The following is a 26626-nucleotide window of genomic DNA, read 5'->3' as shown; positions in this document are numbered from 1 at the left end:
CAAACATAAAGCTTCTCTTTTAAGCCAAAAAGCCATTTTTTGGTCTCATCCACAAAACATTGTTCCAATAGCCTCCTGGCTTTGCCAGGTGATAGCAAACTGTAAATGAGCAGCAGTGCTCTTTTTGGAGAGCAATTACTTTCTCTTTGCAATCCTGCCTTTTACACCATTTTTGGTTAATGTCGTCCTGATAGTGTACTCATGAACATTAACTAATATGAGAGAGTCCTTTAGTTGTTTAGAGGTTACCTAGAGTTCCTTGTGACCTCTGTGACCTTTATACAGCTTTGTTGGTCAACCACTCTTGATGATCTGTCTGACTCTAGATTGGTGTATGCCAAACTTTTTAGAGATGATTCTGTAACCTTTTTGAGTCAAATGAGTTTCATAAACTTTTCTTCTGAGGTCTTGAGAAACCTACACTGTTCTGGCCATGATACATTTAGACCAACCTGTTATGTAGATCAGACTTTGATCGATTTATGTTCTTTAAATAAAACAGGTCACCCACTCACCCTGATTGACAACCCATTGATTGCAAACACCAGTCTCTAATTTCACTTTCAAGTTATATGCTAATTCTGAAGATTCACATACTTTTGCCACTCATGGACATGTGATATTGGATCACTCTACTTAATAAATTAAAAAATATATTATTTTTGACCAATTTGTTTGATTTTGTTCTCTTTATCTACTACTTAGGACTTGGATGAAAATCTAATGTAGTTTTATGCAGAAATATGAAAAATTAATTCACAAATTTTCAATACCACTGCATAAGTAATCAGAAGACTCAGACCCATGCTGAGACATTAGAGCAAAAGACTAAAGGGGGTTTTACACATAGCGATATTGCTAGCAATATCGCTATAACGTCACCAATTTTGTGATGTTATAGCGATATCGCTATGTGTGATACTTACCTCCGATCGGCTCCCCCGCTGTCCATCGCAGATCGCACGAGATCGCGCAGCTCCATTTCTCGTCGGGTGCTTCCTGCTGGGCTTCCTGCTGGCGCCGACGAGCGACGCGTGGACGCGGGCGGGAGGACGTCAGGATCGCCGCGTCTGAAAGGTAAGTATCGTCCACTGTATTGCTGCTGCATCACTGGAGAGTCTGCCTGTGTGGCAGCTCACTAGCGATCATTTAACGATGCACCAGCGATCCTGACCGCGTCATATCGTGGTCGGGATCGCTGGTGCATCGCTAAATGTAAAAGGGCCTTAAACCTCTTTCTCCTTAGTCATTATTTTCATGCACCCCCTGTAGAGCAGTTGAGCATAGGATAAATCTATCGCTCATATGCCCAATTTACAGGGAGGTGGAAGTAAAAGAAAGAGCCACTTCATGAAGAGCCTAAGGGTTGGATATCCACACGCACAGTCTTTTCTTTTTTCTAAGATGAATACATGAGACCCAGAAACAAATGTAAATGTATTGAAATCTTAATAGGCATATATAGAATTACAAAAGTATTTATGATCCAAATTATGCCCGAAACCGCTTATTTCTTTATTTGTAGAGTATTTTTCTTTAATACAGGGACCAGAACATGATTATTTCCACATGAATCCACTAAATGGAGTGATAACATTGGCAAAAGTTTTAGAATACAACCTGATTAACAGATTTGATCTTTATGCTGGAGCTGCGGTAAGACGGCCACATATAGTATGTACTATGTTTGTGCTACTAATATTCGTATCCCTAGATGTATGGAGTCTTGAGATGTAGGCAGTACTAACGCATACATAATAATGATAGCAGTAATGTTGCTTTATGTAGTTCTCAAGAATTTCAAGTGTACATAAATTGATGCATTTTCTATCTACATTCGATGAAGAACCCATCGGGCCATTCCAGCATGGTGCCTGTGCTTATAGACATACAAGATGTCGATACAATGAACCCTCATTTTAATTTTCCTTTATATGAAGGCTCGATATCAGAAAATCAGGTGAGACATTATTTACCTCCAGTTATACATATTACTTAATGCTAATGAGAACTTGTCCTATGCTTTATGCCCCCAAACAACTAACACAACTAACTTGGCCTTTCAACTCCTGTTTTTTTGTAATGGAGTTCATAGTAGCCCAAGGTAATACCATACCGTATGGTAGTTTGTAGTGAATTGTTTATTGAGTCTACTTTTTTATGAAAATGTCACTTTCTAATTTCTAGACAGGCAGAATAACTACTCAACCAGAGGCAATAAAAGCTGTTGATGGTGATCTTGGCATAAATGAGACTGTAAATTATTCGATTAGAAAGGGTAAGTGTTGTTAGAGATGTACAATAATCTTCCAGCTGTTTAAAGGGGTAAATTGTAAAATATTAATGTTCCTCGACTACTCGGCCATGCCGTAGAACTACTACACAGAAGAGAAAATGGTTTTGTGGTTTGAGATTTTCATGTCATTCTCACATCTCATTCTTAAACAGGTTTTCTAACAGTTTGATATTGATGACCTATCTATAGGAATAGTCATCAATGTCAGATTGGTTGTCTTCCGCCATGCAAAAAACCCACAGATCAGGTGTTTGCTTCCAGCGGATATAAACAATGTGTGGTGGCAGAAGACCACCACTCCAGATCGGCTCATAACATCACAACGACGATGTAATATCACCACTGCGTACAGCAAACATTCACGTGGTACAATATTTGTTCTTCTATTGCAGTGTACCCGACTGAGTTGACGAAATTTATTTCTATTGACCATTCAGATGGACTTATTTCTGTTAATAAGGAAATAGACAGGGAAACGGTCAGTCTTATCACTGTGGAAATTCAGGTAACCTGCTGTTAATAGCAAATTATTGATTATTGATAATTCTTCCTCGCACACTAGATGTTTTTTTTTCTGAAAGTTGATGTCTGAAAACACTAGAGATAACCATGGGAGAGGTACTGGTCTTTGAAAAGGGGGTCAGTAGGCATAATATATTGGAGGGGGGTGATAGGGGACAAAAGGCATAGTACAAGTAGGTATTGTTACAATAACACAGAAAGGAAAAGCCACCTCACCGAGACAGTACGTTTCTTTCCGGAGTTCGGAGCAGCGTCACTGCCAGGGACTAAACCCGTCATAATTTGCAGAAAAGGGATCCAGCTCAATGGATATAAAATCTTCAACTTTATTTGCAAGACTGTCGATCAGCAGAAACACCAACACGTTTCTGGCATCTGACACCTTCAAGTAGATTATATCTGTTGAGCTGGATCCCTTTTCTGAAGATTATTGGAACAAGAAGGCACAATGCATGGTCAGTGCAGGACGAATACCATAGGTGACAGGGGGTACAATACAAGGGGCATAGTAGATGCAATATTAAGGACTCCTGTGTGTGTGTGGGGGGGGGGGCAACAGGCACAGTATGAGAGGGGAACTCAGGCAGCTCCCCTGGTTACAATATTAGTGGCCAGTAGAGTTGAGCGAAACGGGTCGAAAAATTTCAAAAGTCGACGACTTTTGGCAAAGTCGGGTTTCATGAAACGAAACCCGACCCTAGGATGAGGTCGGCCACGAGGTCGGCGACTTACGCGCCAAAGTCGCGTTTCAAAAGTTTGTTTTGCGCTCTTTTTCAGCCAATCAGGATCCACGGACACTGTGGGCAACGTGATGACATAGGCAGGGGTCACCACCATCTTTCAGAAGGGCATGCAAGTGATTGGCTTTGGTGGGCGTCACAGGGGTTATAAAAGGGCGTGCACGCCGACCGCCATCTTACTTCTGCCGATCTTAGCATAGGGAGAGGTTGCTGATTCTGTAGGGAGAGCGTTAGGCAGGGAAGAAGAAAAAAAAAACTGCTTCTGCTGCTAGCGATTTTGCCTGTACAACACACCAGTCACTGTGTGTGCAGTGCAAGGGGAGGCTATATTGTGGTGGATCAGCAGTGTTGGTTGTTAGGCTGCCTTCTAAGGCTTCCTGACAGCTGCATTGCTGTTTACCCACTGCTCTGCAAACTGCTTTTTTAAAATCAATCCCAATTTTTTTTTTTGTCCTGCTGAGGTACTGTCACGGCACCGCCAGACTCAGGGCCTGCTGTCCCGGCCTCGGCCAGTAGGAGGCACCGGACTATCACATCACCGTCAGACTCAGGGCCTGCTGTTCCGGCCTCGACCACTAGGAGGCGCCGGACTGTCCTATCACCGTCTGACCCGTGGCCTGCAGTTTCGGCCTTGGTCTCTGGGAGGCGTTGTGCTTCAACCCCGAGTGATGGCGGCGATAGTCATGAGGCTCCTGCGCAGGCGTCTGCTGGACGCAGGCTTCGCTCCTCGGTCAGTCATGAAGGGGCTGGTGCATTACCATCCAGCCTGGTCCTGGGGGCGGTCCGGATGACATCATCAGGCCACGGGCCTGTAAGGGATGACCTGATCCCTCAAATACCTTGGGACTGCTCTTGCAGGCCGCCGGATATATTCTTGGTTCCCCTGCGTGTTACTGTGTGAATTGCTGTTGACTGACTCTGACTTTTGCCTGGACTTCTGACTCTGCTTCTGCCTAACGATTCTGTACCTCTGCTGCCCTCCTGGTTTATGACTCTTACTTCGGCCTGGATTCTGACTCTGCTTCTGCCTAACGACTTTGTACCTCTGCGACTCTCCTGGTTTATGACTCTGGCTTCGGCCTGGAATCTGACTCTGCTACTGTCTACTGTTTTTGTACCGTTGCTGCCTGACTGGTTTAGTCTCGGATATCATTGCCTCTGTGTCCTGTATTGGAACACCTTTCTGGCGACTGTCCTGCTCTGGTCATTGCTCCTATTCAGACAGTGCCTCCTGGGCTCTGCTATAAATCCAGATCCCTGTATTGGGGTAAAGGGGATCAGTGTTTCTCGGGGTGCTGTCTGGCTGCAGTCCAGACCGCAGGCAGACGTCACAGGTACTGAGCGTGCATTTTTTCACACCATACAGCGTCAGTGGGCCTCACACAATCCAAAAGTGTCCAGTGTCCACTAGTGTGTGCAGAAATTCAAAATCTCCCTTATCCTGTAGTCACTTTTTTCACACCTGTGCCATCGAGCCTGTGACATAGCGCTCTGATATTCAGTGGGCCTCACACAATCCAAAAGTGTCCAGTGTCCACTAGTGTCTGCAGAAATTCAAAATCTCCCTTATCCTGTAGTCACTTTTTTCACACCTGTGCCATCGAGCCTGTGACATAGCGCTCTGATATTCAGTGGGCCTCACACAATCCAAAAGTGTCCAGTGTCCACTAGTGTGTGCAGAAATTCAAAATCTCCCTTATCCTGTAGTCACTTTTTTCACACCTGTGCCATCGAGCCTGTGACATAGCGCTCTGATATTCAGTGGGCCTCACACAATCCAAAAGTGTCCAGTGTCCACTAGTGTCTGCAGAAATTCAAAATCTCCCTTATCCTGTAGTCACTTTTTTCACACCTGTGCCATCGAGCCTGTGACATAGCGCTCTGATATTCAGTGGGCCTCACACAATCCAAAAGTGTCCAGTGTCCACTAGTGTCTGCAGAAATTCAAAATCTCCCTTATCCTGTAGTCACTTTTTTCACACCTGTGCCATCGAGCCTGTGACATAGCGCTCTGATATTCAGTGGGCCTCACACAATCCAAAAGTGTCCAGTGTCCACAAGTGTCTGCAGAAATTCAAAATCTCCCCTGTCCTATAGACACCTTGTACCTTGTTTTACATTACTATATAGTTTGTTGGATTTTGTCTACATTTCTACCAAAAATGAGGAAGGCTGGTGGAAGAGGCCGTGGAATTGGGCGGGGGTTGGCAGCTGGTAATGATGGTGTTGGTGGTGGATCTGATGGTAGTGGCAAAAGCAAAATAGGACCGAATGCAGGAGGTGTTGAGCCTGCGTCATTGTCTGGCTCCACAAGGCCTCGAAGGCTTAGTTTTCTAGGAGTTGGCAAACCGCTTTTAAAGCCAGAGCTTCAGGAAAAAGTTTTGTCTTACATTGCTGACTCAGCCTCCAGCTCTATCGCCTCCTCTTCTGAAGTTGTAAAAAATAAAAGCACTGAGTCGTCATTGGAAGCTCATGTTCATGAACCACACCTTTCCTTGTGTTCTTCACCCCAACCAAGATTGAAGGATGACGCAGGCCATACTACTGATTACTCCATGGAGCTGTTTTCACATACCATGCCTGGATTATCAAGTGAAATGGTGAATTACCCAGGCCAAGATGAATCTGACATGGAGTGCACTGATGCACAGCCGCTGATAGATGATTCTGCTGGTACATTCACTCAGAGCACTACATTGTTCTCGCAGTGTACAGAGCCAGATTCTGACCCTGATGAGACTCAGGTGCCCCTTCTCGCACACTATACCACCATACACGGTGACACAGAGGAAGGTGCACATGACATTGAAGAGGAGGTGATGGATGACCCAGTTGTTGACCCAGATTGGCATCCATTGGGGGAAGAGGGTGCTGCTTCCAATAGCTCAGATGAGGAGGAGCATCCACAGCAGACATCGACATCGCAACAGCTGTTATCTGGCAGGCCCGGAGCACTCCAAAGACAGGTTCCAAAAATCAAAAGAGTTGCTGGACAGCTTGTCCAGAGGGTCAAAAGATCACAGCGTGCTAGGCCGCAAAATGTCTGCCAAAGTAGGAAGAGTGCAGTGTGGCACTTTTTTGAACAAAATCCTCATGATCAGGCCAAGGTTATCTGTAAGAAGTGCGCAAAGACCTTTAGCCGAGGGAAAAATCTGAAAAATTTGAATACCAGTTGCATGCTTAGACATTTAACCACCATGCACTTGCAAGCGTGGACACAACACCAAACCTCAAGTGCCACATGTGCAACTGATCACAAAGAAGGTAGTCAGCAACGCTACATTGTTTCCCCCACTGTAAGTCCACCGGTTAGCACAGCAGCAAATGTTGAGGTGTCGTTGCAAGGCCACAGCAGTCAGGGAATCCCACTGTTATATCAATGAAATACTGAATCTAGGCCATCAGAAAGAACACCAACTCCATCACCATCATCAACCCTCTCTCAGTCCGCCCTGTCCACCGCTACTTCCACCATATGCAGCTCTCAAGTCCAGCTCACCCTCCCAGACACTATGAGTAGGTCAAGAAAGTACTCAGTCTCTCATCCGTGTACACTGGGTTTGAACGCCCACATTGCCAAACTAATCTCGTTTGAGATGATGCCCTATCGGTTGGTGGAAAGCGCAGCTTTCCGTGAACTCATGGCCTATGCAGTACCACGCTATGACCTACCCAGTCGCCACTTCTTCTCTCGCAAAGCCATCCCAGCCCTCCACCATCATGTAAAAGACCGCATTGTCCATGCACTCAAGCAGTCAGTGAGTGGAAAGGTGCACCTCACAACTGATGCATGGTCCAGTCGGCATGGCCAGGGCCGTTACGTGTCCATCACTGCGCACTGGGTTAATGTGGTGGACGCAGGGTCCACAGGGGACAGCGGTGGTGGGACAGTGCTGCCTAGCCCACGGTATAAGAAACAGTTGGCTGTAGGCGTTCGACCCTCCTCCTCCTCCTCCAGAAGCGAAAGCTCGTCCACAGAGCGCAGTCGTACGAGCACTCCATCTGCAGCTGCCACTGTTGCACACGAGGTGTCCCCCTATTGAGCAGCTAGTGGAAAGCGTCAGCAGGCTGTGTTGCAGATGAAGTGTTTGGGCGACAGACACACCGCCGAGGTGCTGGCCGAGTACTTGAAGCGACAAACTGAGTCATGGCTGGGCAGTGTACATCTTGAGGCAGGCAAGGTAGTTAGTGATAACGGCCGTAATTTTGTGGCAGCCATAGCCCTTTCAAAACTCAGCCACATACCTTGCTTGGCTCACACCTTGAACCTGGTGGTGCAGTGCTTCCTCAAAAATTATCCGGAGTTAACAGCCCTGCTCCAGAAGGTGCGAAGACTGTGCGCGCACATCCGCCGGTCGCCTGTACACTCCGTTCGTATGCAGAAGCTGCAGCGATTGCTCCACCTTCCCAACCACCGCCTCATTATCGACATTGCAACAAGGTGGAACTCCACCCTGCACATGGTGGAGCGGCTGTGCGAGCAGAGGCAGGCCATAATGCATTTGTGGGAGGATACACGGCCAGGCACTTTGAGAGCAGACATGGAGTTGACAGGTGTGCAGTGGTCGAAGCTGAAAGACCTCTGTAAAGTCCTTCAGTGTTTTGAGGAATGCACACGGCTGGTAAGCGCCGACGACACCATCCTAAGCATGAGCATCCCACTTATGCGTCTGCTCATGCAAACTTTGACGCACCTTAAGGAGCAGGCGTCTGCAGCCAATGTTGATGAGGAGGAAGAGGGGGAGGGAATCCTTGATGACATTCAGCCATTGTCTGCTCAGGGGCCTCTCCTGGACGAGGTGGAGGAAGAAGAGGAGGAGGAGGATGATGATGGGGATGATTACTTAGGGGAGGAGGATGCATCTCGTGGGGCAAGTGAAAATGTTGGCGTGGCAAGGTCTGGTACAGGGTTTGTGCGTGACTGGAGGGATGTGGATTTGCCAGAAAGTGCTCCTCCACCCAGCACTCGCAGTGCATCATTGACACCGGGAACATTGGCCCACATGTCAGATTATGCCTTGCAGATCCTAAAAAGGGACCCCCGCATTGCCAAAATGATGAACGATGACGACTACTGGTTGGCCAGCATCCTGGATCCACGCTATAAAGGCAAATTACAAAACATCATGCCACAGGAGAACCTTGACCTAATATTGGCTAATAAACAAGCAACTCTGGTAAATCGGTTGCTTGAGGCATTCCCAGCACACAGCAGCGGTGATGGTTCTCACATGAGCCGTACGGGCCGGGGGCAGCTTGGCAGAGGTGTTCATGGTGCACACAGCAGAAGTGGCGTTGGAGATAGGGGTTTCATGACAATGTTGTGGACTGATTTTTCACGGACCGCTCACACAACTGGTAATACTGCATCGATGGAAAGTGACAGGAGACAGCAGTTGTCAACTATGGTTACAAACTACTTTTCCTCCCATATCGATGTTCTCCCACACAGGTCATTCCCCTTTGACTATTGGGCCGCTAAACTGGACACCTGGCCTGAATTGGCACAATATGCCTTACAGGAGCTCGCTTGCCCAGCTGCAAGTGTGCTATCGGAAAGAGTCTTCAGTGCAGCTGGATCAATCCTGACAGAAAAAAAGGACCCGTCTGTCAACCCAAAATGTGGATGATCTAACCTTCATTAAAATGAACCATGCATGGGTTTCCAAGGATTTTGTCCCACCTTCCCCTGATGACACATAGGGTGACAGAAAAATGGCTTGCTTTGGTCCACCTCTTCCTGGGACTTGACCTATTTAGCCTTTTGCATCAGCTGAATGTCCAACATCAACATATGCCACTTTCTAAATCTCCCTAACTGTGCTGCCCCCCCCATGGCCGGGGTCACCACCTAGCGCACGACACCGTGCGAGTGCCGTTGCCCTGGACAGGTGGGTAGGCCGACTCTTGGGCGCGGGCACTGGCACAGGGTCCCTCATAGTGCAATCAAGTGTCTCTGACGGTGGTGGTGCACACCCGCCGTCAGACACACCACCGTACTATGAGGGGCCCAGTGCCAGTACCGACACCCATGAGTGGGCCCCCCTTCCTTGGGCAGGGCCCCAGCATTTGCAATCTTTACCTCTCCCTGCTCCTCCGCTGTGTAGTCTGGGCCGTCAAATCCATACTGTGCCTGACACCGTCTGAGCCTGCCTCCTGATGTATAGACATATATTTTGAATGTGTACGCTATCCATACATGTTATCCGGGGATACGGTACCCTTTCTCACCTTTGTGCAATCACGTGCAATCCATACTGGGCTTAACACCGTCTGAGCCTGCCTCCTGATGTATAGACATATATTTTGAATGTGTACGCTATCCATACATGTTATCCGGGGATACGGTACCCTTTCTCACCTTTGTGCAATCACGTGCAAGCCATACTGGGCCTAACACCGTCTGAGCCTGCCTCCTGATGTATAGACATATATTTTGAATGTGTACGCTATCCATACATGTTATCCTGGGATACGGTACCCTTTCTCACCTTTGTGCAATCACGTGCAATCCATACTGGGCCTAACACCGTCTGAGCCTGCCTCCTGATGTATAGACATATATTTTGAATGTGTACGCTATCCATACATGTTATCCTGGGATACGGTACCCTTTCTCACCTTTGTGCAATCACGTGCAATCCATACTGAGCCTAACACCGTCTGAGCCTGCCTCCTGATGTATAGACATATATTTTGAATGTGTACGCTATCCATACATGTTATCCGGGGATACGGTACCCTTTCTCACCTTTGTGCAATCTCGTGCAAGCCATACTGGGCCTAACACCGTCTGAGCCTGCCTCCTGATGTATAGACATATATTTTGAATGTGTACGCTATCCATACATGTTATCCGGGGATACGGTACCCTTTCTCACCTTTGTGCAATCACGTGTAATCCATACTGGGCGTGAGAACGGCTGGCGAGCTGTTAAGCAAGCTACAGCACCTGTGGTTTGCACACGTAAGTTTTTCATTTTTTCAGGAATGACGGTTAGGCCTAATTCCGGAACTACGGTTGACCTGCACTTACTGAGAAATCATCGTTCGCGGGTAATAATTGTAATCAGTGATCCCCATCACTAACGTTGTTCAGCGGGTTATCTGCACCTGTAAGCGACAAACGCTGGCCTTTTCAGTGTAGCGCACATGCAGCCACGGACATGTAAGGGCATGACACACCAGTTATTGGCCAATCTCATGTGCCAGAGCCTCACGTGTCCCTCTAGTAAGCCGGACTCGGACCGCGGGGCATGACGGAGTCTCGTTCGTTAACGGAATTAAGCTTGCAATGTGTGCATCTGTTCTGTAGCTGGCATGGTTGAGGTTTCCCAGGTGGAGTCGAATTTAACCGTAGGCTCCACTCCTGGTGGTGCCCTTCTGGACATTCCTTTAAGGTTCAGCTTTGCAACCATACTGCCCACGTAAAACAAACACTTTGCCTTCATGAACGCTGTTTGGAGGGTCATGACTCGTGGGAATAACGCCGCCCAATCAGTTAACCTGCTAGAGAGATCCTTCGTTGCTCCCAAGCTTGACATCACACTCCCTAGGAGGAAGGTAATGCCACTGTGGCGACCGCACTCCTGGGGGCGACACAAGTGCACTGATGCCCAGCCACTGCTCGATGAATCTGCTGGTACATTGACCCAGACCACTACATTCCCCTCGCACGCTTCACGGCCTGAATCTGACCCTGATGAAACTCAGGTTACCCTTCCCATATACAGTTCCATCTTACACGGTGACAAAGAGGAAGCTGCAGATGAAAGTGCAGGTTCGGCCCACCCGCCATCAGACACACCACCGTACTATCAGGGGCCCTGTGCCAGTGCCGTCGCCAACGAGTGGGCCCCCCCTGCTTGCTCAGGATCACAGCACTTGCAAGGTTGAAATACTGTGCAGTGAGATGGAAGATGGGGACGACGAGGAGTCCAGACTAGTACAGGGATTCCTTAGCGAGGAGACTTATTTGATTGTTTTCAATGTTGGGACAGCAATTTTTGGGGAGCACTATACTCTGGAGAATGATAGATGGGGCCCACCATACACTGGAACATTCCAAAGGTGGACATCAGACACTGGAGCAGCATTTACAGGGCCCATTATACACTAGAGCATTAAAAATGGGGCCCATTATGTTTGGAGCATTATTTGGGCCCATAAGACAGTGGAGCTTCATCCATGGGGACCAACATATAGTGTAGCATTATGTGGAGCTCATCATATACTGTTTCAAACATTATATGGGACCAATGATTCTGTATGGAGAAATAGATGGGCCTCGTCATGAGATGTAAAAAGTGAAGTATTTTTCATTGTACTATACCGCTATTTCTCTGCCGTATCGGAGCATGATGAGTTGTGGTATGTGTTAAAGGGGCGCTCTTTGGCCCAGGGCACATGAAAACCTGGAGCCAGCCCTACCCCCCCCCACAACTTTAGCCAAATAACCCCCATTTTTCAGTGCGTAACTTGTATTATGAAGTTAATTAAGGTTGACAAGCGTAAGTAAGAAGAATTGATGCTTTTGGCATTCAAATGGGCACTGTAGGTGTGTTTCCTGTCCTCCTCTCACTGCCGACTTTTATTCCCCATTGACTTACATTGGGTTTCGTGTTTCGGGACGACCCCAACTTTTCCCTATAATCGGCCGATCTTGCTCGACCCGACTTTTGGAAAAGTCGGGTTTCACGAAACGAAACTCGACCCTAAAAAACCAAAAGTCGCTCAACTCTAGTGGCCAGTAACAATGATATTGGAAGTAACAGGAAAGTCACAGCTAGAACAGCCTTAGATTAAGAGTTTAGGAAGGAAGGCAAAGGACCTCACCAGGGGACATTGTAGATTTCTTGAATGTGTTTTTTTTGGGGTGTAGGAGAGTGCGTATTTTGCTATGGCGTTTTATGATTTCTATATGCACCCCAGGCTTGAATTATAGATAAATAACGACTATATCATTTGCTTTAGGCTGCTCAGCAAAATAATCAACTTAAAAGTGCAGACTCGGTGGTACTGATCACTATTTTGGATATAAATGACAACACTCCACAGTTTTCTCAAGCCACCTATGAAGCATCATTACCTGAAAACTCACCATCTGGATCAATGATTCTTGTTCTTAGAGCAACTGACAAGGACCAGGTACAACAATAGTATCAGTGTATATATATATATATATATATATATATATATATATATAAATATATTAAAGGGGGTTCCTGGAAATTATCATGATATGGTGAGTGCAAAAAGCCAGTAAAGTGCATACACAAATTTAGAGACTGATCATCATTAAACTAAAAGGAAATCTATTACCCCTTTAACTAAGGGCATTTAATAGAATCACATAAACTTATAAGAGGGATGCGATAATATGGCCACATGGCCAACCAAGTCAAGGAACTGTTGCATTATAATACAAAGTATTTTTTGACAGCACCCCAAATGATTTACTCCATTTAAAAGAAGTTTGTCATGGTGAGAGATTCAGTGGAATAATTCCTGCGTGACTTCCACTCATTGCAATGGAGAAAATGCATAAAAAAATACTTGCATTACTACATTTCACTCATATGGGGGTCACGCTTGGTCTTTGAAAGATAATAGCTGGGAGGGGGAAGAAAGAATGATAACTCCCAGATTGCCTCTGTGGCTGTATAAGTCATAGCAGACCAGTGGCCTGTAAAGGAGGTGAGGAACGGAACGCCTTGATAGAGAGTGTTCCCCAGTGAGTAGATAGGAGCTAAGGATGAAGGTGATTGCATGCTGTCTGGCTGTAATAGCCAATGTCTGGGTAAGTAAAGCTTTTGAGTGCAAGTGAAAAGGTCTTCTCATCTCCAAGATCCTATCCCAGTATATTGTTGGAGGAGTAATAATAATAATATTAGCAAATACCTCCAATTAGAAATGTAGTATAGTTCTTCTGATTCGCTATGTCACGTACCCCATGTAGGGCATTGCAGTAGCTAAGGTATGCATGGTTACAACCACTCATATAGTGACAGCTACGGTAGTTGTTATTGGTCATAACCTTGGAAACCTAAGCTACTGCATTGCCCTGTACATGGGTTAAGCGACATAGCGATTAGAAGAACTATGCTACACTTCTAATTATAGGTATTAGCTAATATTATTATTATTACTACAAATACTACATATTGGGACAGGATCTTGGAGATGTAAAGCCACTTTAACTGAATTAGTTACCATAGTTATAATTATTATTTATTTATATAGCGCCATTAATTCCATGGTGCTGTACATGAGGAGGGGGTTGCATACAAAGTTATAGATATCGTTAACAGTAAACAAATTTACAATGACAGACTGGTACAGAGGGGAGAGGACCCTGTCCTTGCGGACTTACATTCTACAGGATAGTGGGGAAGACACAGAAGGTCGGGGATGCAGCAGCTCTGGTGGTGATGAGGTGGCAGAATGGTTATTGCAGGCTGTAAGCTTTCCTGAAAAGATGGGTTTTTCCTGTCCCGATACGTAGTAGGTGCCACAATAATATTAGAAGTATTTGCTAATATTATTATTATACCCAATAAAAATTAGGATAGGATCTTGGAGATGGCAATACCCCTTTATTAGGGACTGTAAGGGATGTGCACACGTTGACTATTTGGATGCAACCATTTCTGCATATCTTGTAAAGAAAAAAGCACCGGACAATACGCACTTTTTTATGTGTTTTTATCTGTGTTTTTGTTGAACTATGATTGCTTTTTGTAGCTTATAAAGCTAGCTGAAAAAAAAACAAAAGAAAGCAAGCTTAAATGGGTGGACGATAAACTCACATTTAGTGGCCAGTGTCAGGCAGCTGCTGCAAAGGCAAATAAAATAATTGGATGCATTAAAAGAGGCATAGATGCTCATGAGGAGAACATAATTTTGCCTCTATATACAGTTGTGGCCAAAAGTATTGACACCCCTGCAATTTTGTCAGATAATACTCAGTTTCTTCCTGAAAATGATTGCAATCACAAATTCTTCGGTATTATTATCTTCATTTAATTTGTCTTAAATGAAAAAACACAAAAGAGAAAGAAGCAAAAAGCAAAACATTGATCATTTCACACAAAACTCCAAAAATGGGCCAAACAAAAGTATTGGCACCCTCAGCCTAATACTTGGTTGCACAACCTTTAGCCAAAATAACTGCGACCAACCACTTCCGGTAACCATCAATGCGTTTCTTACAATGCTCTGCTGGAATTTTAGACCATTCTTCTTTGGAAAACTGCTCCAGGTCCCTGATATTAGAAGGGTGCCTTCTCCAATCTGCCATTTTTAGATCTCTCCACAGGTGTTCTATGGGATTCAGGTCTGGACTCATTGCTGGCCACTGGTCTCCAATGCTTTCTCTCAAACCATTTTCTAGTGCTTTTTGAAGTGTGTTTTGGGTCATTGTCCTGCTGGAAGACCCATGACCTCTGAGGGAGACCCAGCTTTCTCACACTGGGCCCTACATTATGCTGCAAAATTTGTTGGTAGTCTTCTGACTTCATAATGCCATGCACACGGTCAAGCAGTCCAGTGCCAGAGGCAGCAAAGCAACCCCAAAACATCAGGGAACCTCCGCCATGTTTGACTGTAGAGACCGTGTTTTTTTCTTTGAATGCCTCTTTTTTTCTCCTGTAAATTCTATGTTGATGCCTTTGCCCAAAAGCTCTACTTTTGTCTCATCTGACCAGATAACATTCTTCCAAAACGTTTTAGGCTTTTTCAGGTAAGTTTTGGCAAACTCCAGCCTGGCTTTTTTATGTCTCGGGGTAAGAAGTGGGGTCTTCCTGGGTCTCCTACCATACAGTCCCTTTTCATTCAGACGCCGACGGATAGTACGGGTTGACACTGTTGTACCCTCGGTCTGCAGGGCAGCTTGAACTTGTTTGGCTGTTAGTCGAGGTTCTTTATCCAACATCCGCACAATCTTGCGTTGAAATCTCTTGTCAATTTTTCTTTTCCGTCCACATCTAGGGAGGTTAGCCACAGTGCCATGGGCTTTAAACTTCTTGAAGACACTGCGCACGGTAGACACAGGAACATTCTGGTCTTTGGAGATGGACTTGTAGCTTTGAGATTGCTCATGCTTCCTCACAATTTGGTTTCTCAAGTCCTCAGACAGTTCTTTGGTCTTCTTTCTTTTCTCCATGCTCAATGTGGTACACTCAAGGACACAGGACAGAGGTTGAGTCAACTTTAATCCATGTCAACTGGCTGCAAGTGTGATTTAGTTATTGCCAACACCTGTTAGGTGCCACAGGTAAGTTACAGGTGCTGTTAATGACACAATTTAGAGAAGCATCACATGATTTTTCGAACAGTGCCAATACTTTTGTCCACCCTTTTTTTTTATGTTTGGTGTGGAATTATATCCAATTTGGCTTTAGGACAATTCTTTTTGTGTCTTTTCATTTAAGACAAATTAAATGAAGATAATAATAACAAAGAATTTGTGTTTGCAATAATTTTCAGGAAGAAACTGAGTATTATCTGACAAAATTGGAGGGGTGTCAATACTTTTGGCGACAATTGTAAGTCACTAGTGCGACCACACTTAGAATACAGTGTACAGTTCTGATCTCCGGTGTATAAGAAAGACATAGCTGAACTGGAGCAGGTGCAGAGAAGAGCGACCAAGGTTATTAGGGAACTAGGGGGTCTGCAATACCAAGACAGGTTATTACACTTGGGGTTATTTAGTTTGGAGAATCGAAGGCTTAGGGGTGATCTTATTACAATGTATAAATATATGCGGGGACAGTGCAAAGACCTTTCTAATGATCTTCTTACTATTAGACCTGTGACGGGGACAAGGGGGCATCTTCTACGTCTGGAGGAAAGAAGGTTTAAGCATACTCACAGACGCGGATTCTTTACTGTAAGAGCAGTGAGACTATGGAACTCTCTGCCATATGATGTTGTAATGAGTGATTCCCTACTAAAATTTAAGAAGGGACTGGATGCCTTTCTTGAAAAGTATAATATTACAGGGTATATACACTAGGTTCCTTAATATTGCGTTGATCCAGGGAGCTAGTCTGATTGCCGTATGTGGAGTCGGGAAGGAATTTTTTTCCCCAATGTGAAGCTTACTGTTTGCCACATGGGTTTTTTTTTGCCTTCCTCTGGATCAACATGTTAGGATAGGATATGGGTTGAACTAGATGGACTTAACGTCTCCCTTCAACCTTAATAACTATGTTACTATGTTACTAAATAAAGATATAGATAGATATCCAGCAGATATATAATTTCACAACCTCACGACGCATTCGTGCCTTGCGCGTGGAGCTTATTATGCATCTATTATACCTAATAAATAAAAAAAATAAAAAAAACAATGCAGGATCCCCGTATTTTCAGTAACCAGCAAAGGTAATTCAGATAGCTGAAAGCTGATATTATCCTGCTGGGACGGTCCATGGTTATTGGGCCCTTCCCAGCCAAAAAAATACCAGCTCACAGCCACCCTTGAAGTGGCACATCACATGAGATGTTCCAATCCTGGCGCTTTGCCATGGCTCTTCCCGAGTGCCCTGGTGCTTTGCAAATTTTGGTCCACTCCTCTTTGCAGATCATCTCTAAATCATGAACATTTTGAGGCTGTCGCTTGGCATCTCGGAGCTTCAACTGCCTCCATAAGTTTTCTATGGGATTAAGGTCTTGAGACTGGCTAGGCCTCTCCATGACCTTAATGTGCTTCTTTTTGAGCCATTCCTTTGTTGCCTTAGCTGTATGTTTTGGGTCATTGTCTTTCTGGAAGACCCAGCCACGACTCACTTTTAATTTCCTGGCGGAGGTAAGGAGGTTGTCACTCAGGATTTTACGGTACATGGCTCCATCCATTCTCCCATTGATGCGGTGAAGTAGTCCTGTGCCTTTATCAGAGAAACACCCCAAAACATAATGTTTACACGCACCTCCAGCTTGACAGTTAGTTAATGCCAAAAACCTCATTTTTTGTCTCATCTGACAACAGCACCTTCTCCCAATCACTCACAGAATCATCCAGGTGTTCATTGGCAAACTTCAGACGGGTCTGCACATGTTCCTTCTTGAGCAGGGGGACCTTGTGGGTACTGCAGGATTTTAAACATTTACGGCGTAATGTTTTACCAATGGTTTTCTTGGTGACTGTGGTCCCAGCTGCCTTGTGATAATTAACAAGTTCCCCCGTGTGGTTTTAGGCGTATCTCTCATCTTCCTTATGATCAAGGATACCCCATGATGTCAGATTTTGCATGGTGCCCCAGATCGATGTCAGTCATTTTGTATTTCTTCTATTTTTTTTTTACTATTGCACCAACAGTTGTCTCCTTCTCACCCAGCATCTTACTTGTGGTTTTGTAGCCCATTGCAGCCTTGGCCTATGATCTTGTCCCTGACATCGTTATAAAGCTATTTGGTCTTTCCAAGTTGTAGAGGTTAAGCCCCCGACACACACAGCGATCTCGCTAGCGAGATCGCTGCTGAGTCACAAGTTTTGTGATGCAACAGCGATCTCACCAGCGAGATCGCTGTGTGTGACAGCTATCAACGACCGGCCCTCCTGCCGGGTATCGCTGATTGTTGTTGAAACGTCTGGACATTTTTGGGGTCGCTGGTCTCCCGCTGGCCAGCACGCATCGCTGCATGTGACAAGCGGGAGACCAGCGACCAGCAAGCAGGAGCTGGTAACCAAGGTACACATCGGGTTTCTGAGGGGCGCGCGGCACTTAGAAACCCGATGTGTACCTTGGTTACCAGCTCCCTGCATCAGCGCGCTGGTAACTAAGAAGCACTGCGGGTAACTAAGCGACGTGCATCGCTTGTTACCCGCGTGTCGCTGGTCCTGATCACTGGTGAAGCTGCCTGTTTGACAGCTCACCAGGGAAGAGTCCTGAGGAGAGAATTTGCATATTCCCAGTGCCTTCTGGGATAAGTGAAGAGTCTCCGCAAGCTCATCGATCACTGGATTTTGGCCGTTGCAGCTGAAAAGCGGAAATCGGTAATCCAGGGGAAGAGTCCTGAGGAGAGAATATGTCATAGTTGTCATGGGACATTTCAACTATCCTGACATTTGTTGGGAATCTCTCTCAGGAAAACTAACAGGTCAAGGAAATTCTTATCCTCTCTTGGTGACAACTTTATCTTCCAAATGGTAGGGGAGAAAACAAGGGGATTTGCTATCTTGGATCTAAACCTTATAAACAGGGAGGAAATGGTTGAGGAGGTAAAAGTGGCTGGGACCCTAGGAGGTAGCGACCATGCTATTTTAGAATTTTGGATAACTAGAGGAGGAAGACCTGTGAAGACTCAGACGTCAAGGTTAGATTTCAGAAAGGCAGATTTTAAGGGATTCAGAAAGAGAATTGGAGGAATCCAATGGCTGGATATCCTTAAGGACAAAAATATCCAAGAAGGATGGGAAATCTTGAAAAATGAAATTCTCAAAGCACAATTGTTAACAATTCCGAAAAGAGGGAAGAATAGGAAGCATTGAAGGAAACCAAGATGGATGAACACAGAGCTTAAGTACATGCTAAAAAGGAAGAAAGAAATGTTTATCAAATGGAAAGAGGGAAGCATATCTAAAGAAAAATATAATGCTGTCTGCAGAACTTGCAGGGCACAAATCAGGTTAACTAAAACTGACAATGAATTGAGGCTTGCAAGAGACGTCAAAAAGCAATAATAAAGGATTTTGGGGATATGTCAAAAGTAAAAGAAAAGTCAAAGATGCTATAAGATTTTTACAGGATGAAAATGATGAAATGGTAAGACAGGATGTTGAGAAGGCCGAACTTTTAAATTCCTATTTTGCATCTGTTTTCTCTCAGAAAGGAAATGTAACATCAACTGTTGTTCACTGTCCTATTAAGAGAATAGAAGAATCCAGGATATCTATAAACAGAAATATAGTGATGAAACACTTAGTGTCATGCGGGGCTTAGGTCAAAGGAGGCTGAAATACCCGGGGCCCCTGCGGAGTCCCTCCAACTAGGGAAAACCCTGTCTGACCCTCAACCCAGGGTTTTTGCTAATGGTGCAAATGCCTGAGCCTCCAACCTTTCCTTATCTCCTGCTCAGCCCTAAGCTGAACCCTCCACCCTCCACCCAGTGAGTTGTCAACCACCAAAGCCCTCACAGTAATGACAGACAGGGAGAACTTAACCCACACCGCGCCGCAAACACACAGGACAATACTGTAATGTGAGCAGGGCAAAACAAAGCACAAATATAGGAAGGCGAAAAGGTAACAACGGATCATACGCCACCAGATATGAATTTCTCTCTCCAACACCTCCTCTCCAGACCGGAACCACTTGGCATAAAACACAAGCTATAATCGGCGACGCCCACAGGCCAGCACGACTATTTAAAGACCGTGGGCGTGACCAAACATCCCACCTGATTTCCAGCTAGATTAACCCCCGATAACCTGAGTAAAATCAAGCCGGCGCCACTGAATCTATAGTGGACGGAGATGGAACTACCGCTGCCTGCCGGACGCTGTGGTGTGAATAGCGTCCGACATGACACTTAGCTAACCTAAATGAATTCAAGTCTCCAGGTCCAGATGAATTACACCCCAGAGTACTGAAGAAGATAGCAGAAGAAATTTTTGAACCCCTCTCCATAATCTTTGAAAATTCTTGGAGAACAGGAGAAGTCCCAGAAGACTGGAGAAGAGCAAATGTTGTTCCTTTCTTCAAAAAGGGGAAGAAGTTGGACCCAGGCAACTATAGGCCAGTGAGTCTGACTTCTATACCAGGAAAGATCTTTGAACAAATTATTAAACAGCATGTATGTAAGTACCTGGATAAGAATGAAGTGATTAAACAGAGTCAGCATGGGTTTGTAACTAAGAAGTCATGTCAGACTAACTTAATTTCCTTCTATGACAGAATCACTGATTGAGTGGATCAGGGAAATGCTGTAGATATAGTATATCTTGACTTCAGTAAATTATTTGACAAAGTATCTCACACAATCCTTTTTGAAAAAATGACTAAGTATGGAATGGACAAGGCAACTGTTAGGTGGATTCATAACTGGTTTAGTGATTGGACCCAAAGAGTGGTCGTAAATGGCTGCACATCCAGTTGGAAGAATGTCTCAAGTGGGTTACCACAGGGCTCTGTCCTGGGCCCTGTATTGTTCAACATCTTTTTCAACAATTTAGATGAAGGAATTGAGTGTAAACTGATTAAATTTGCTGATGACACAAAGCTAGGAGGTATAGCTAATACTAGAGAAGAGAGATAGGATTCAAAAATATATAAATAAACTGGAGCAGTGGGCAGCAACTAACAGGATGGTTTTTAACAGGGAAAAATGCAAAGTACTACATCTAGGTAATAAAAATGAAAAAAGCTTATACAGAATGGGAGGAATAGGGCTAAGCAACAGCACATGTGAAAAAGACTTGGGTATACTAATTGATCACAGACTGAATATGAGTCAACAGTGTGATGTAGCGCAAAAAAGGCAAATGCAATTCTAGGATGTATTAACAGAAGCATACAGTCTAGATCATGTGAAGTCATTATTGCCCTCTACTCCTCTTTGGTCAGACCTTATCTGGAATACTGTGTCCAGTTTTGGGCACCACATTTTAAAAAAGACATCAACAAACTGGAGCAAGTTCAGAAAAGAGCGACCAGAATGGTGACCGGTCTGCAAACCCTGTCTTATGAGGAAAGGTTACAGGATTTGGGAATGTTTAGCTTGCAGAAGAGAAGACTGAGAGGAGACTTAATAGCTGTCAACAAATATCTCAAGGGCTGTCACATTGTAGAAGGATCATCTTTATTCTCATTTGCACAAGGAAAGACTAGAAGCAATAAATAATAATCTTTATTTTTATATAGCGCTAACATATTCCGCAGCGCTTTACATTTTTCACACATTTTCACTGTCCCTAATGGGGCTCACAATCTAAATTCCCTATCAGTATGTCTTTGGAGTAAGCAATGGGTTGAAACTGAATGGGAGGAGACACAGATTAGATATTAGAAAAAACTTTTTGACAGTTAGAGTGATCAATGATTGGAACAGGCTGCCCAAAGAGGTGGTGAGTTCTCCTTCAATAGAAGTCTTCAAACAGAGGCTGGACAGACTTCTGTCAGGGATGATTTAGCGAATCCTGCTTTTGAGCAGGGAGTTGGACCAGATGGCCCAGGAGGTCCCTTCTAACTCAACGATTCTATGATTCTATGTATCGACACACCAGCGATCCTGACAAGGTGATATCATTGTCGGGATCGCTGGTGAGTCGCTATGTGTGACGAGGCCCTTAGAGTCTGATTGATTAATTGAATCTGTGGACAGGAGTCTTTTATAAAGGTGACTGACTATGTAAGACAGTTGTCTTTAATGCAGGTAACTCTTAATGTAAAATTAACCTACCCTTAAAATTATAGACTGTTCATGCTTTGTCAGTGGGCAAACTTATAAAATCAGCAAGGGATCAAATACTTATTTCCCCAATGTAAAAGTTTAGCCCTTAAAATGACCGATGAAGCCCTCTCAGCAGGTAGTGTGCTGGAGAAAACTTCCAGGTTTCAAATCACATAAGCTAACAGCCTCAGTGAAACATATCTCCCCTTCAGTAAAAATGTAAACATGCTGAAAGAATTGAACTGCTGGAGATTTGAATCTGCACCAAATCTGCAAGTCACAAATAAGCAACGTGTGCATGAAACTTCAGAATTCTCATAGATTTTGCTGTCATGAGGAATCCCTTCAGACTTTATGGCAAATCCGCACTGCAAAAATACAGGAAAAACATGGCAAAAACGCAACGTCTGCCCATGGAATAATATGGCAGCGATATGTTTGGCAGTATATACTTTTGTAAGTTTGCAGCTGTGGCCGGTTGACGGGCAAGGTTGGAACAATGCAATAATACAAAAGAGGCTAGTGCAACTCCACTAAACAACTAAGAAGGGCAAGGAATAGTTTCCACAATCCTACTGCATCTCACAGGGTTTGACCAATAGGTGTCATCTTATGTCAGCACAATCTGAACCTCTGGGGGAATGTGTGGTGGTTCTCACGGTACTTCAGGCTTGGGTAAGAAGACTGTTCTGAAGCAACTGATGCATTGTGTGTGAAGTCAAACCCTGAAGCCATCAAGCCTTGGGTTCATGTTGGCATAACATTATTGTGTTTTTGTGTTAGTAAGGAAAGGTATCTGACACTCCAGGCTAGTGCTGCTGCCTTACAAGCTGGACCCCCACTATACAGACTTTTAGGACATTATGACTGACTTGTCATAATTGTTTTTGCAATATTTTCAAAATACTTTTTTTAAGATATTGAAAAGAAAGCCGTGACAAATATGTTATCCATAACAAGGTCTTTACATTTTAGGATGGGCTCTCCAATGGATATTTCCTAACCAATAATACAATGTTCACTGTGAACAAGAACGGGGTGATGTATTTTAATAATGGTGAGCTTGACAGAGAATCAACACCAAGACTAAATGTCCAGGTAAGTTTTGTTTGTTCTAGTAACATTTTATCACTCTGAGATGCACTTCCTCCCCTCTCACAGCACGCCGAAAAAAAATCAGTATTTTTCACTTTCACTTGTTCTGCACTATTATTACTTTCTATTTTTTACGGTATAAGGATGTTTCTCCTAGCCGAAAAAGTTGAACTGTGTTAGGAACTAACTATTGTCCCTGTAGTCTTCAGGAACTAAAGAAGAGTTGAACATTGGACAGCAAACAGTTGGGTGACAAGGATTAGTGTCAAAATGCATTGTGTTACTAGTGATTGGACATTGCACCATTAGATTACCTGGGACTGGTTAGTAATGCTTCACTGGGCCATCATTGCATTGACTCACCGCTGCACCTTGTTTTATCCAAGATGTGGCAAATACAGCCAATGAGTCATGTCTGCCCGCAGAGCCTTGGGCACCTTGACGTTTCCCTCACGACTGATTTCACCAATGTAGTTTGGTCTCAATACACCAAAAAACTGACCCTATGGAACAAATTTTGCTAAATATTGTGGAAAGCATTTCTTGACCACTACACTAAATTTTACCTGCTTATGCTTTTTGACATGAAATATTTTTGAGTAGAATATTTGATATGACATATTTTGCAGGTCTGGGCGTTTGATGCATTATTGGGTGGTCTAAATTCCAGCACGAAGGTCATTATAACAATTACTGATGTCAACGATAACAATCCAGAATTTAATAACCTGCCCCTCCGTTATACGATACCGGAAGGGGACTACACGGACACCTCACCCGTGCTAGTGGCGAAGTTAAATGTAACTGACTTGGATGCAGGATTAAATGGACATGTTATAGTTTCCGCAGATGCCGAAAATGGAGATAAGAGTTTCACAGTGCAAGAAGTAAGATTATTAGTATGAGCGTTTGTTTTTTAATCAAACACATCAAAAATTTTGTGATGATTAATTCCTTTTAGAACTGTAGCCGTGTTTAAGCTTATGTTTTTTTCTGATACAAATCTCCATATCATCTCTATTGACATAGAGGGAATTTGGTTGTGGTGAGATAATGGCTATGGATTGATTTAAGCAAGATTTATGAATTGCAACTTTAAGGGCTCGCTCATATGAGCGTATACATTGGACAAGCGATATCTGATATTTTCGGATAAGGTGTTACCCGAGCATGCTCGAGTCCTAATCGAGTGTCTTCGGCATGCTCGAATAATAGGTTCTAGTCCCTGCGGCTGCATGTCTCATAGAGGTTCAACAGCCACAACACATACGGGAATTGCCTGTTTGTTAGGCAATCCCTGCATGTTTTGCTGCTGCGAGACAAGCATGCTCGGGGACTAGAACATATTATTCAAGCACGCCGAATACACTCGGTTAGGACTTGAGCATGCTCTGATGACATCATATCTGAGCACGATCGCTCATCATCACTAGTACTTACTAGTATTGGTGTTGGCATTATAAGGATGTTTGAATGCTGCCATCATTCCAACCCTGGATTGTGTCTGATCAGGATGACATCGCCCCTAAACTGTTTCTGACCTCCCACTTGTGCAGTTTAATAAATAATTTCCCTCTTCAACCTGCAAAATGTTTATGCAAATACCACTAGTGGAAAAAGCTGAGACTATTGGGAGTGTTCACTGAGAAACCATAGTAGGTGGCAGGTATAAATATCATTTATTAATCCACCACTTACCATTAGGCCAAAAAAATGCCTGTATTCATTGCACTATTAATGCAGCTAATTTTATACACAACACATTCGTTTAATCAAGATTTATTGGATATCAAAGACAACAGAATTAAAAAACCATTGAAAACTGCTAATCTGCTCTTGTGCAACATCAGTCCAGGCATTACTGCCTATCATTGTGCTGTAGAGTTGCACTTGTAGTGCGCATCCGGAACTGAGAATACAGTTAAAGGCATTAACCCCTTCACATCGCAGCCCTTTGTTTTTGCGTTTCTGTTTTTGCGCTCTCCTTCTTCCCAGAGCCATAACTTTTTTATTTTTCCATCAATATGGCCACGTGTGGGCTTGTTTTTTTGCAAGTAGTACTTTTGAACAACACCATTGTTGTGTACTCGAAGACGGGAAAAAAATTACACGTGCAATGAAATTGCAAAAAAAGTGCAATTCCTCAACTGTTTTTTGAAAAATTTTTTACCATGTTCACCAAATGCTAAAACTGACCTGCCATTATGATTCTCTAGGTCATTATGAGTTTACAGACACCAAGCATGTACAGATTGTTTTTTATTTAAATGGTGAAAAAAAAATACAAAGTTTGTTAAAAAAAAGAAATGGCATCATTTTCCGAGACCTGCATCATCTCCATTTTTCATTATCTGGGGCTGGATGAGGGCTTATATTTATTTGCCTGCTGAGCTGATGTTTTTAATGATATTAATTTAGTGTGGATATCACCTTTTGATTACCCGTTATTGCATTTTAATGCAATGTTGTGGCGACCTAAAAAACGTAATTCTGGCATTTTGACTTTTTTTTTCGCTATGCCGTTTACTGATCGGAGTAATTCATTCTATAGCTTGAAAGATCGGGTATATTTTATTTTATTTTTTCAATTGTTTTATTTTGAATGTGGCGAATGGGGGGTGATGTGAACTTATACATTTTTTATTTTTTAATATTTTTAGAAACCTTTTTTCCTTACTTGCTTCAATAGTCCCCATGGGAGACTAGAAGCTGTGATAACCAGATCACCGTAGACACAGGCAATGATCAGATCATCTGTGTGTAGCAGAAATGCTCACTTGCTGTGAGCACCAACCACAGTGCGACACTCATAGCAATCTGGCTATGACAACCGTATAGGTCCGCTGGAGACCTCTGGTTGTCATGCCGACCCATGATCATTTGGCAGGGTCACCGATGGGCGGTATTAGTGACGGGCTTCCGGCGCCATCACATTAAATGCCGCTGTCAGAGATTGAAAGCAGCATTTAATGGGTTAACAGCCGTGGGTGGATTGTGACTCCACCAGTGGCTGTCAGAGGCACATGTCAGCTGTTCAAAACAGCTGACATGTGCCGAGAGAGATGTGGGCTCAACTCCAGAGCCCACATCAAAGGGAGGGACATGACATGCGCAGTACATGTATGGTGCATGTTGTGAAGGGGTTAAAATATTAATCATAGTCCCGTCCACCAAGATGTTTCTCTGGATAAGCCGGCTTCATCAGAGCCCCTGTGTCCCTGAGGAAGCCAGTTGTTCCAAGTAAACTTGTTCATTTCAAATAAAGAAGATTTTCCATTTAAAAAGAAAAAGCATAGTATTACACATAGCATAAAATGTTGTTTATTTCTGAGGGTTTTTTTTTTCATTTACATTTTAGGGCTAAACAAAAATTTTAAATGTATAAGAAGATAAACATTTAAATGCCATAATCTAATCACATCTAGAACATTGCGCACAATACTAGGAAAAGTCTTGATAAAAGTAACCTTGTATTCAAGGAGATTTCTTGTCTTTTAAAGCCATCTAGTGAGTGGAATGAATTTCTGACTGTTTTTGCAACATTTAAAAAAAAATCCTACTAAAACAGTCACTCCAA

The 26626-nt window shown here is 43.9% G+C and overlaps 1 protein-coding gene across 20 annotated transcripts in view; it reads left to right on the top strand.

Moving 5' to 3' along the window:
* LOC141078221 (protocadherin Fat 4-like) overlaps nt 1-26626 on the top strand; it is a 294498-nt gene that overhangs the window by 27607 nt on the left and 240265 nt on the right. For all 20 annotated transcript variants that reach the window (XM_073565038.1, XM_073565030.1, XM_073565031.1 and 17 more), the window contains exons 5-11: nt 1546-1656; nt 1847-1960; nt 2188-2278; nt 2689-2801; nt 12532-12705; nt 22930-23052; nt 23679-23936. In XM_073565038.1, the coding sequence (XP_073421139.1) occupies nt 1546-1656; nt 1847-1960; nt 2188-2278; nt 2689-2801; nt 12532-12705; nt 22930-23052; nt 23679-23936 (984 nt within the window). The remainder of the gene's footprint in view (nt 1-1545; nt 1657-1846; nt 1961-2187; nt 2279-2688; nt 2802-12531; nt 12706-22929; nt 23053-23678; nt 23937-26626) is intronic.

The sequence above is a fragment of the Dendrobates tinctorius genome, unplaced genomic scaffold (assembly GCF_039654945.1).
Source record: "Dendrobates tinctorius isolate UK_male_01 unplaced genomic scaffold, ASM3965494v1 ptg000518l, whole genome shotgun sequence".
NCBI classification, from domain to species: Eukaryota; Metazoa; Chordata; class Amphibia; order Anura; family Dendrobatidae; genus Dendrobates; species Dendrobates tinctorius.
Note: the sequence above shows the minus strand (reverse complement) of the source record. Positions and strands in the feature narration are given on the sequence as shown.